This window comes from Marmota marmota, unplaced genomic scaffold, assembly GCF_001458135.2.
Source record: "Marmota marmota marmota unplaced genomic scaffold, marMar, whole genome shotgun sequence".
Lineage (NCBI taxonomy): Eukaryota > Metazoa > Chordata > Mammalia > Rodentia > Sciuridae > Marmota > Marmota marmota.
In genome coordinates, this window is record NW_025999968.1 from 4,044,156 (window position 1) to 4,057,362 (window position 13,207).

The 13,207-nt window shown below is 39.0% G+C and overlaps 1 protein-coding gene across 3 annotated transcripts in view; it reads left to right on the top strand.

The window, feature by feature from the left end:
• The window catches only part of LOC107136298 (limbic system associated membrane protein), a 621,536-nt gene extending 609,620 nt beyond the window's left edge, over positions 1-11,916 (top strand). For all 3 annotated transcript variants that reach the window (XM_048803277.1, XM_048803275.1, XM_048803276.1), the window contains one exon: positions 3,997-11,916. In XM_048803277.1, coding sequence (XP_048659234.1) covers positions 3,997-4,094 — 98 coding nt within the window. In that variant the 3' untranslated portion in view covers positions 4,095-11,916. The remainder of the gene's footprint in view (positions 1-3,996) is intronic.
• Positions 11,917-13,207: the final 1,291 nt, after the last annotated feature.

Consider the following 13,207-nt stretch of genomic DNA (forward strand, 5'->3'; position numbering starts at 1 on the left):
TATATATATATATATATATATATATACACATACACACACACACACGTGTGTGTGTGCGTGTGTGCGTATGTGTGTGTAGGAATAAAATATGCCTAATTCTGACTCCTTCATGGCTGAAAAGAATTCCCAAGGATCATTGATGGCATGTTGAAGACCACTTTGAATAAATCTAGTCCTAAATCCAGGAAATGGGCCCTAAGGACTCAGAAGAAGCAACAAAAAACTGTTGGTCCAATTTGAATTACAAAGTATCTGCAAGCACACACACTACAAAACAGGTGGTGAAAAACCACCTGTCCTTTCTTTGAGATTTTGCTGAAAGACAAATGAATTGACTGAGTAATCCTACATCAGATTGTAGAGACTTGTCAAAAAAAAAATTCTCATAACCCTCAATTTCTGGATGTTTTATCAATCTTGCCCTGAATTACAAATTTTGCCCTTTTTTAAGCATTGATGTGGCAAAGCACAATCCAGTATTCATCTTGGCACAGTCTCACTTACCAGGTTGAGAATCTTGACCTAGTGTGTTGACTCATGGCTTACAGTGTTGCTGCAGCTGCATTGTGGCCCTGATGGTCAAACATTAAAGCCTTGACCCCATTCACAAAACAATACCTTTAATTCAGGTTGGTATTTTATTCATTTTTGTAGCTTGAACATCTGTGTCAATAATAATAATAATGCTACCATGTAATGAATATTTATCAGAAACCACACATTTCGTGTACATGCAAACATATAACACATATGTACAATGTGGTTAACTATCAAGACATGATATTTGTCTGTTATGTGAAAAACATGTAGCAAGTTTTTATATTGTGGTTCTATTTGCCCATCTATTCTTAAGGCTAATTTATGTTTGCAGACTCTTGCTTTCATTATATCTGTCAGTATATGAAAGCACTTGCTGAGCTTGGCCATCTGGCATGGGAAATAAGATTTATCATTTGCATTTCCACAAATAAGCAGAAATTTTGTAACTATGAACTAAAACATAATTAATGATTTTGCTGATTATTCTTCCCTGAAATAGCCATTAACTGAAGTAGTCTCCTATGCAGTCATATATATCCATAATTGCATACGCACTTGTGATGATTCCCCAACTATCACGCGCTTACCCTGGTATTTCTCAAGTCTGTTTACTCTCAAAATCAATTATCACAAGAGCAAGTCACATAAGCCATCAAATAGCTATATGAAGGCACTTAATGAATAATAATTGATAGAAATGAAGATACTTTAAACAAATTCACACGGTGCATTTCAAATATATAATGACATTATGAAGGATAAAATGAAAGATTATTAACATAATCACATTGGAATTTCCTATTATAATACAGAATAAAATATGAAGGTAACAAGTAATTATGTATTATATGTACTAAAAGACCAATAATATAAGTGTATATATAACTATAATGTAGATATTTCTCTGTGTGTATATATATAGATGTACATATATGTATATATAGATTCATTAGTAAGAATGTTACGTTTGAGCATGCTTATTCAGATTGATAACTTGCTGAGAGTCTTGCTAAATTTGCTGAGGCTGGCCTCAAACTTTCGATGCTCCTACCTCGGTCTCCCACGCTGTAATTTTTGCTTTCTTAAATATTTACTCCCATTTGAATAAAATGATAAGACTAGTCTTGTTAGCTTTCCCCAGATACCATTCAGTTCCCAGATGTCAGGAAAACAATTGAGCCTGACTTAATGCTACAAATTAGATTATGGAAATAAGCAAAATTGGACTTTTTCTGAAAACCCTTTTCACACTATCCCTGAGGCAAAACAGAAATTGCTTTTGCTTTACTCTGTAGGACCTTAATGTGTGTGTAGTTTTTTTGTTTGTTTGTTTGTTTGTTTTGGTTTTGTTGTGTTTTTTTTTTTTCTGTTTTGAAAGCCTCACGGATGCAATACTGCAAACAAATGTGCCAATAATCTCATCTCGCCCTGTGTATGCAGAGGGTTTAAAACATTGCTGCCAGGCCAGGAGACTGGGGAGTTTTCTTGAAGAGAGTTTGAAGGTTCTCAAAGTCCATCAGGTGTAGGGGGGAAGACATGGAGAAGGTGGATAGGGAAGGACAATGAGCTGAGCCTCAGGACACCTGGACTCCAGCACTAGTCCACAAATGCTAATCAGGTGCCTTATGCAGCATATATAATCTTGAACCTGAAATAGACCTTTTGATAATATGATCCCACAGCTAATCAGAAAATCAGACAATTAGTTGGTTGATTAATTTGTTTTTATTGTGCCTTCATAGCTTTATATGTGATAAGCTCATTTTACATAGTACTTATGCTGTTCCAAATTTGTACATGTTCATATTTTTAAATTAAATAATATTGTCAATATTTTCAAGAAGGCATTTTAGCCAAAAATATTCTTTCAAAATCATTTTTTGCAAAAATAATGGATGTTCCCCCTTTAGTTTCTGTTTGTGCTGGCTGTCATTTTAATCAAGCCCAAGTTTCATTTCTCAAATGTTTGACAGAGACTCACCAGAGTACATGGCCATTGAGCCACACAGTGTCCTGGTGTCAGGCAACACCTCGGAACCAGATGCAGGTTAGAAACCTCAGCTTCTCTGCTGACAAGTGGTATCAACTTTTACCATGGACTTAATCTCTCTCTGCCTCCATTATTTCACTGGAAAGTGTGTTTTATTCTAATGCCCATCCCATAGCACAGCTGTGTGCTTTTATTTATTAAGAATTTATAACAATACCTTGTAGTGAGTGCTGCATAATCATTTGCTGGGTTTGTTTTATTGCTATTGCTTTTATTATTTGCATAAAACATAGATTAGGAGGCCATTCTTGAATTCAGCATTTTCCTGTTAGCCTACCTTCAATCTGGTATGTTTGTAAACAGTTTGGGGAAATTCACATACCAGAAGATGCTTCCATTGCACTTGCAAATCACAGATTTACACACATTACCACACACATTGATCTGCATATGTATTCTAAAAACTTCAAATTACAGTCCTACCAGTTTCTTTTTTGAATATCATTGTGGAGCTATGTGGCTTTTAAAGCCAGTCTCTGCAGTGAAAGTGTTTTTATTTCCTTTATTGGAATATGAACAGAACAACACAAAAGGAGAAGACGGACACACAAAGCTTAGGAGACACACTCCTGAGTTGAACCCACAAATTCTGCCCCAATCCTATTCTTGCCACCATAACACAAACCCCTTCTCCTCCTTCCTTTCCTCCCGCTTTCCCTCTCAGACCCACAGTCACATCCCCAGTTACACTCGGGTGGCAGCAGGGAATACAGCTGCCATGCCAGGCTCAATCCTGGGTGAGTTCAAATCAGTTCTGCTCCAGGTTTGAACCTGCTTCTAAACCCCCCAGGTTTGGGTGGGTTGTTTGTAGGTTTTGATTTTTAAAAGATCAGTGAAGAATCTGGGCAAGATGATCCCTGCTTCCTCGTAAGACTATACAGTGTTTCTGCCTTGATAAGATGCCACCCATCCATAAAGTTTCTTGGTTACAATGCCCCTCCCAACTGACAAATAATTAGTGCTTCTCCCCCAAGGAACAAGGGAGTCAGGGGGCAGCTCCAGGTTTTATTGATGCTGTGAAAAATTGACAGGAACAGCCCACACGAGCTGGTGAAGTACCTTCGCCAATGCATCACCTGGGGCAGAGCATGCAGGAGGAGGCTGGGTGAACAAGAGCCTGTAGCACCGCCAGACAGCAGTGACAGCCAGCTTAAGGACTGCTTCAGCAAGAGCACTTTGTATGTAGAGGCAATTCAACAAATGATACCTCTTAACTTACTTGGACCTCAAGGAGGACAAGGATATAGGAAAGGTTTTCAGCCCTTCCCGGGCTGCATGTAAGAGCACTGACGTTGTGGCCTCAGTCCTGGCTAGGCCTCACCTCCGACAACATCAACAGTCAGCTGTGACCTGGATTGGTCAGGATGTAACTTCTCTTTTCTCTCTCTCCTTTTATTGTTCTGCAGGACCTGGGTCGGTGAGAGGAATAAATGGATCCATCAGTCTGGCCGTACCACTGTGGCTGCTGGCAGCATCTCTGCTCTGCCTTCTCAGCAAATGTTAATAGAATAAAAATTTAAAAATAATTTAAAAAACACACAAAAATGCGTCACACAGGATACAGAGAGAGAGAGTGGGAGAGAGAGAGAGAGAGCACGCAATGGGGGGAGACTGTTTATTTCACAACTTTGTGTGTTTATAAATGAAGGGGGGAAATATGAAAATGAAGACGAAAATACAACATTGGAAACAATTTTAAAGTCCATCAATAAAAATTTGGTATGATCAGGGTGGGAAAAGCTCTATCAGGATGTGTGTATATCTACTAAGGAAATGAATGCCCTGCTAAGGACATCCAGATGTTGTAAAAACAGGACAAGTAAAGAAGTACCAGATGGAGACTGACTCCCCCACGCACACTTATCCTTCCTTCCTTCATCTTTTGTCATCTGTGGGGAAAAAAATAAGGTCTTGCCTTTGGTGTTATACTTCCATAACTTTCTATTGTGTTTTCCATTCAAGCTGACCTGTAGCCATTTCAGACTCTCCATAGAGTCTTATGTTCAGCCTTTTATCGGACTCTCTTGCCTCTGCTATCTCTCCAACTTTTGAGATCATCCCCTCTCCCTCCAGAGTGTTCTATCTCCCACGCTCATTCCAAATAGTCCCTTTTTGCCCACCCACCCCAACTCTCTTCACCCCCTCCAACCGCCCCCTGAGCACCAATCACGCCGCAAATGCTAGGAAGTGCCATTTTAATTTTCTCCACTGTGTGCGTGTGCTCAAGTTTCTCCCTCTCACGTGGGTGTACATGTGTGTGAGCGTGTGTGTGTCTCTCTCTAAAGCATGCCAAGGGAATGGTCCATGTGTACATAGACTCATCGTGCTGTAGATACTGTCCTGCATTGTAATTGTGAGATGCGGCTGTAACCAGTTGCTGGGGGAGATGGCAGGGAGGGAGGCAAGGAGCAGAGGCCTCCCCTGTCCACGCCTGTCACATGACATCAGTGTGTATTCAAACCAAGTTGTGCCCCTTCCAAGGGCAGGACCCCATATTCCTCCCAATCCCATCATCAGAATCTAGTCAGGAGTCACTCAGAATATCACTGTAAATGAAAGTGCCTACCATTGATGGGGTGAGCAAACAGTGGGGAAAAAAAATTAGTGATGGGGATGAAATGGCCTAGGAGAGAAGGTTTCTGATTTCACTCTTATTTCATGAGTTTGAGGGATTCATATGTTTTCCGGTGTTTAACAGGCTGAGCCCTGCTCTGCTGCAGGGCTGATCAACATATATTGAACAAATCCCCAGAAACAGAAAGTGTTATCTCCCATCTGGAGAATGATGAGCCACATGGAGATCCTAAGCAATCCTGTTTTGCCTCCTCCCTAACCTTCAAATAACATGAATTTGCCCCATGGATCCCCCTGAGCAGAGATTGTTTCCTCTTTCAGATCAATACAGTGAGAGTGAGCAAGACAGGCAAAGTAGACAGATGCCCAAATCCCATCCCATGTTCTGAAGATACTGTCAGAGCATTAAGAAAAAACATTGGCTATACCAAAAGGGAATTCACTCCTTAAGATCCTTTGCAGATTTTTGTTCTGATGTTCTTGGCTAACTCTTGATTTAGCCATGCATGTCATCCCCCTGCTGCTGTTCCACTGATATCTGTAGGACCACACTTTTTTTTTTTTTTTTTTTTGGTACCAAGGATTGAACCCAGAGGCACTTAACCCTGAGCCACATCCCCAGCCCTTTTATTATATTTTATTTAGAGACAGGGTCTCACTGAGTTGCTGAGGCTGGCTTTGAACCCCCAATCCTCCTGCATCAGCGTCCCAAGCCGCTGGGATTACAGGTGTGTGCCACTGTGCCTGGCTGTAGCACCACTCTTCTTGATGATTCATCATTATCCTAGACCAGACCACTAGAAATTGCATTATATTCACCTTTCCTGCTCTATTTAAATTTATGTCTCTGAGAATCATCTGGATATTCACACTGAAATAAGAGCTCATTTCTTCACCAGAAGATCTGAGCAACTTGTAATTAATTTAGGCAGAAAGTGTCTGAATACCACAAAGCTTGGCATTACCGCATCACCATAGGTCTTACAGGGAGAGCTGGCACTCTGCATATAGACTTCTTTGTCTACATGAAACCAACTGCTGTTCTGTTAGACTATAGGATGCACTGGAAATGGTCAGCTCATGACGGGGAAGAGGATTATTGTTGAGGTCATTATTGAAAGCAATCCCACAGAACAAATGTGGCAGCTCATCAAGTTTTCAAATCTTGATAATAGCTGAGACATGATATTAAATGAAAAACTTCATTAGCAGAAAGAGGAAAGAAGGAAAGAAAGAGAGAAGTAGGGAGAGAGAAGGAAGGAAGAAAAGAAGGGAGGGAGGGACAGATCTGAGAATATTTAAAAATCTCTTCTAGGTGGTTCTATGGTTTGTTTTGGATGCATATCACATTCTTCTTTTAGGATTTTGCTGTTTAGAATTGAAAACAGAGGACAAATTGGACATGGCAGTAAGAGTACTTATGGCAGATCGTGAGATAGGACAGAAATTCTTATCCAAGAAGGCAGCTAGTCAAATACAGGGAAAGCGAGCCATACTCCTATGCAGCATCAATTTATTGACAATCAGGGATTTCTCTAACAGTTTGGTCTTCTTTGTACAGGAACAAAGGTTATTACCTTTGATGGTTGAAGAAGCTGTCATACCCTTAAGTAGAAACCAAGAGAGCACATGGTGATTGAAAGATACAGGAAGAGAAAAAGAGCAGGAATTGATTTAAGTACCATTCATTATCAGTTTCAGGAACAGAGCCTGTGGCATATTACAAGCTTTAATGCCCAGCAGGCCTTTTTACTGTTTCTACCTTATCATAAGGACCAGGTTAGTGGAAGGAGCATGTCCATTGGAAGAAATGTCTTGGCCATTGCTCTCTTGGTTTTTAACATGGTGGACCATAAATTAAACATACATTTTCAAAATATGGTATTTGCCTATATCTAGCAGGATCTGGGATTTGCAAAACTTTGCTACTTGCTCCTCTTTCATCATTGGCCCTAGAAATCTCATAAGTTTAACAATGTCTCTAAGTAACTTGGGGAATGGAGGGAAAGATAGATTGGAGAAAGTCTCAACACAAGATTTCTTGGAATTGAGTTCATCATATTGCCATAACTTCCTCCCCCAACCCCCAGCATCTTGTCCTTTGATAATCAAAGCACTGAAAAACACCAATTATTTGGAAATACCATATTGAGAGAAGTGGAAAGCATCTAATAATGTTAATGGCTAATATATTTTGCATGCTTTTCATACAAAGTGAAACTCTACCATTCACAAAATAAGATCCTTAGCCCCAACTTTCAGTGATGTGGAAATTACCTTGACCCAGGGACTTCTTGAAGGATGAGAACTAGCCTAGGTTTCACAACTGCAGAATTGTAATTAGACTCTCTGTTCAATTCTTCATCAAGAGGCCTTGCTTTATTGGAGGACTTTTTTTGTTTTTGTTTGTTTAAGATATAAAATCCCTCTGTCCTAAAAGAACTAAGGCATATGGAAAAGTGGATGTGTTTTCTGTTGGGAAGGATTGTTCTATTGGCCTTTTCCAGAAGAATTCTTGAACTTGAACTCTCCCTTGCTATGGGCTTTTTAAAAATAATAATAATAATAATAATTATTATTATTATTATGTGATCAGACAACTGGGGCTATTTATAGAGACCTTGTAAAAGTACTCGTGATTTTCATGTTCTTGGAGGGCAGAAATAAAAATCTGTTTCCCCTCCAAAAATGGACTTACCTCCTTTGCACATAAAGACAAAACTCCTCAGCATAAAATGATTTGAGTTGTTACCCACCAAGTTGTTAACCTTCTTATCTAGAGTTGCAGGCACAATCCTGAACTGATTAGGGCTCCACCATTTCTCTGGGTTCGTCTCCCTGAATTCCTCATTTTGTTCTTTGCAGGCTTTGAATTATTTGTGGAAAAATAATATATGTGTGTATGTATTTTTTTTAATCTTATCTTTACAGATGCTATATTTACAATAATGTATGTATTATAAGAAAAATTTAGAATAACAGCTTAAACTTAAAAGAAGAAAGTGCAGAATTTGGTTTATTTAAAGAAAAAAAGAGCTATGTTTCATAAGGAAAGGCATGGAGCCCCATTTTTTTCCCACTTTTAAATTGTTTGCTGACAGATCAAATACTATGGGAATAACCATGTCCTCATTTTTTTCTTCATCTTTGTAAGCTTTTAGCCTGGATTTAGTCTTGGTCCCCAGTAAGTATCAATTTCTACAGCGAGTGTAATGCTGTATCTGGCCTAAAAACTATTAAACATTTTAAGACAAATAAGCAGACCACAAAAATAGTGAGATAAGACCCTGAGTTAAGAAGCACAAATCTAGTTTAGGAAACCCCATTCTTTCTTCAGTATTTAAAATATTTCTCCTCCAAAGACCAATTGCCCCAGTAATGTAAATTTTCCATCATGGTTGGCACCCTATCCATAAACATCTCACTAAATGCAAAATGGAGTTTACATTTATGTGCATACTAGTGGAGGAGAAGTAAACTATTCTCATTTGCATTTAGCTATGCTGTTCAAATGTCGCCAACTGAAATTCAAAAAAGAATTTGTTTTCACCCAGCAAAGTACATCACTTTCCTCTTGGCAAGGAAGCTGGTGTTAACATTAGGTTTAGGTTTAACATTTACACCAGCGAATGTTTATGGATATTGTGGGAAACGTATTTTAAAATCTTGATTTCTTTTCAGCGCATTTACATACTGTGTGCTGATTAATAAATTAGGGACCAATCATGTGTAAATCAATGTAAATCACTAGTTTATGTACATAATACAAACGATGTAAACTTCATTTTTCATGCAGAGGCCAAGTTCAGCTAAACCCATAAATCTTAAAGGAAAAAAAAAATCAAATAAAGTAAAACCAAAGCAAGTCACAGGTCAAAATGGGAAGAAGTAGGAACAGAATGCCCAAACGCAAGGTTGTCTCAGCCAAAGGAAGTAGAGGACAGGGGCACCTACAGGTTTCCATGATGATGCAGTCACAGTTAAGGGTTACCTTCTTGTTCCTTCAAGACATAAGTGCAGATTCTCCCAGCTGTCACCATCATTTTTTCACGGGATCCCCCAGCAAGGGAGTAAAGAGTAAGAGAGTGTTTGAGGGCTCCTGGGCCTATTTCATCAGCTCTCAGGCATCTGGTTATTTCTCCCTCACCCCAAATCCAAGGAAGTCAGCCATACCTTGGTGAGCACAATACTACCCAGTTTCTGTTACCCACTCAATAAAAGCATTGGGAAAGCTTCTCTGTCATCTGAATTCTAATAAATTGTTAGGTAGAAGAAATAGGTGACATCCTTGAGAAATATCTTGGTGAGTCATCTTCGAAAAAATAACTGCCTTTGCTTTATCTAATACTCTTGTGTTCCAACACATCTATACTGAATTCTACAAATAAAGGACAGAATCACTTCATTTTGGAGTCTCTCTCTCAGGCATTATCTCTTACAGTCTTTCTGATGTGCCTGATGTGTTTAACAGAAATATATATATATATATATAGAAATATATATATATATCCCTTTCCTATAATCTGAACAATTGGTAGATTACAGATCCCTAAAAAAAAAAAATGACTTCAGGAACCACATGAATGTTCTACCAGAACTGTTCTTGAAAGAAATTTAGGTCACATTAACATGAGACTTAAAGTGCTCTCTGCCTCCTAAGATAAGTGATAACTTGAAAGTGGAGGTGTATTGGATTGGGAGTCAGGAAAATTGCTCTGTAAACCGAGGTCTAGTCATAAAAGAGCTGTATGACACTAGCAAGCCATTTAACTTTCCTGAATCTTGGTCTTCTCACCCTGAAAGTGAGGTATTTGAATGACATCTTTAGAATCCCTTTTGCCTCTAAACTTGGATCCTGAATAAGAATTTAATACTCAGTGCTGTGCTCACCTAACCGTTCGTTCTAAGCTGCTGTTTGTCATCTCCAGTTTGATCTCATAACCTTCATCCTAGCATCTCCATTTCAAAATCTAAAACTTTCTAGGGAACAGGGTCTCGGGACTGACTCTATAATCCTCTTCTGACCAAAACTTCTTAGTGATCTAGAGAGGTGATATATTCAGAATAAACTGAGGGCTTTGAAATAGCTAGGGCTGTTTCCTTGTTTATAATATTATAAACTCTAACTGTTGAACTATATCCTAATGACCTTTCATAGGAAGGAAAATAGCCAGATTGGGCATTATGCATGTAACAAATGAGGAAGTTGTGCATATGAAAGGAAACATCGGTTTTCTTTCATCCTGGGCCAAGCGCCTCATTATAGTAAACGTGTGTCCTTGGAAACTCTTGGCTTGTGCTGATGGCAGTAAGCATGTAGTCTGAGGCAAGTTCAATAGGCTGGTCTGTGAGAAACAGACAAGACAATACATTTTGTTTGGGAGAATTTCTCATGGGATGAGTTTCCTGAACTTGAGTTACAAGCTGTGAAATCAGGCAGGTGATGGAGAGCAAACAGGCCTCGTTTTTTTAAAAAGTACAGGTCTGTGCTGTTTAAAGAAGATAAACTGAAAATAAGACCAAAATAAACACATTTTGAAAGGCCACGGTTGAAGACACAAAAAGCTGTCGTAAAAGCGGAAATCAAATGTGAAAGTCAAGCTCTCTGAGAAGAGGTTTTACAGGAAGGATAGTTTTTGAGGCAGTGAAGGAGGAATTATTTTCTTGTGCCATGTTGTGGGGTGGACTGAGCATAGCCTCACTTATCCCAAACTATCCTAGACGCTCAGCTTAGCATCTGTCCAAAGTGATCTTTTCATTTAATGCCTGAAAGAACTGAAGGAATTTGAGTGTCCCGGCACTGAAGAGCAGGATTTATTCATGATTTTCCAAGTGATGCACTAGCATCACTTGGTGTAGCTAAGGATGTATCGGGGCTTAAGGTACTCATGAAGCTCTCTTGAAGTGGGAATAACCCCCATCCCCCACCCCTGCTCCCATCCCTTGGCCCACAGGACAACTCCCCATTTCCACAGTTATGTCACATTTACCTCTTTTGGGTGGTGCTCCTGAATCCACTCCTACAGCTATACTCTTCTTTGAATAAGCCCTCTCTATGTAAAGCCAGGCACAGTAAAAATCTGCTTCTTGCAAATGAAGAAAACATTTGGAACCACTAGCTTCAGGAACTGATCCCAGGATATCAGGAGTCTTTTATGAACCCACTTCCCTAAGTCTTGAGAATGTGAATGGTTTCTTCCTGGCAAGTTGTGGCCAAGTTCTGCTCCCTAAGTATTCACTGGGAGGGAGGAGGCTGAAGGGAGGAGGTTGCAGGGGGAGAGAAGCAGAGGATACCTCCAGCCTCTTCTCCCCACCCTGCTTCATCCTTTCCTTCTCTCTGCTCTACTGAAGGGTGTAAAAATCCTGCCCTTGGTTAGAATTCTCCTTATTAACAGTGTTATATACATATAAATATATATATATAAATATATTCCTTTTTTCAGCCCTGTAGACATGAACTGATCTTCCCTTGATGATACAAACACATGGCCATTTTTTGGTTTGGGTTTTTTGTTGCTCAAGGTATTTTATTTTTGTTTATTGGGTGGATTTTTTTCCCTGGATACTAGCTCTGTGAAGGAAAATAAAAAGCGCAGTGTGTGTTAAAAAAAATCAAAATTAAAAAAAAGCTTTTTTTTTCTTTTCTTTTTAAATGTATTTAAATTCTGTTTCTCTCTTCTGTTACTTTACACGTATGAATGCTCTGCTCTTCTGTGAACTTAAAACAAAATGAAATAAACATGAAAAGGAGATGTGTCTGCATTGGCCTGTGTCAGTGATCTTGGGGTTGGCTACACTGCTTCTTGAAGGTTTTTCATGAGCAAGTTAGGAAATGATAGTGAGCATCTAGTCAGGGAGGGGTAAACAAAATACTGAAAAATCACTTGGAGGCTTTCTAACATTTCTTCTACCCAGAAGTAAACACATTATTTACAATAATTGTCTTCAGCTCAGCAAAGAGATTCTCTGAATTCCCCCTTTTCCCTCTTCCTTAAGAGATTATAACAAATTACCACAGGGAAGCTTCATTAAAACATTAAAGAAGTTTGTGAGTGAGAATTTGACTGAGAACTTGGAATATGAAATCCAGCAACAACAAAACATTAGGGAGTACACCCTTTCTTTAAAGTATCCATTACAGGAGTCATTGTTAAGGTTTAGCTTTTTTTTTTTCCAACTTTTTTTTATTGGTGCATGCATACTGATGGGATTTGTTGTTATATATTCGTACATGCTCACAATACATAATATAACAATATAATTTAAGGGTTAGTTTTAATGAGCTCCTATGCGATAGTGGCAGGAGGAATTAATTTACCTCCCTAAACCACCTATTATTTCTACTTGTAAAAAAACAGTTTGTTTTCTACTCTTGCTGTGAGCTACTATCTTCACATAATGTTTCTAGAATCTTCATAGAATCCCTATAGCATTAGACAGGACCGTTAGGAGATGGCAAGAGAAAACAAGAAACAAGCAATCTATGTTTGAAAGAGGTGAGGTTGGCTAATTGTATATCAGAAGAGACTGAAGAATCTGAGGTTTTACTCCTCCAAGTCAAAGCAAGTCTGAAACACCTCTAAGAGAATGGATCTCAATTTGGGGTGATGGGGAGGAGGGAGGGGAGGAATCATACTCAGCTTCCATAAGGAGAAAAGCATCTCAAAAGCAAACTGTCCTCTCTGGTTCAAAGAGACAGATGAAGAGCCCAGTCTCCCCACTTTTGAATTTTATTAAAAAATTTGAAAATGCCTTTCTGTAACATGGTTACCCGACTCAAACTCAAGGTTAAAGTCACAATCATCAAACAAAACTTCCCTCACTTCAGACACCAGCTGCATTTCTGGATTAGATAACCCTGGTTTTTGACCAGCTGACTACAAACTCAAAAGTTTCTTACTACCCCTGCAGGTTCAGGAGTTTGCTAGAATGACACAGAACTAAGGAAAGTAGTATACTTAGAATTTTAATTCTAGTATAGCAAAAAACAAAACACATTAGAAGCAGCCAGTGGGAAAAACTCACAGGCAAGGTCAGGGAGAG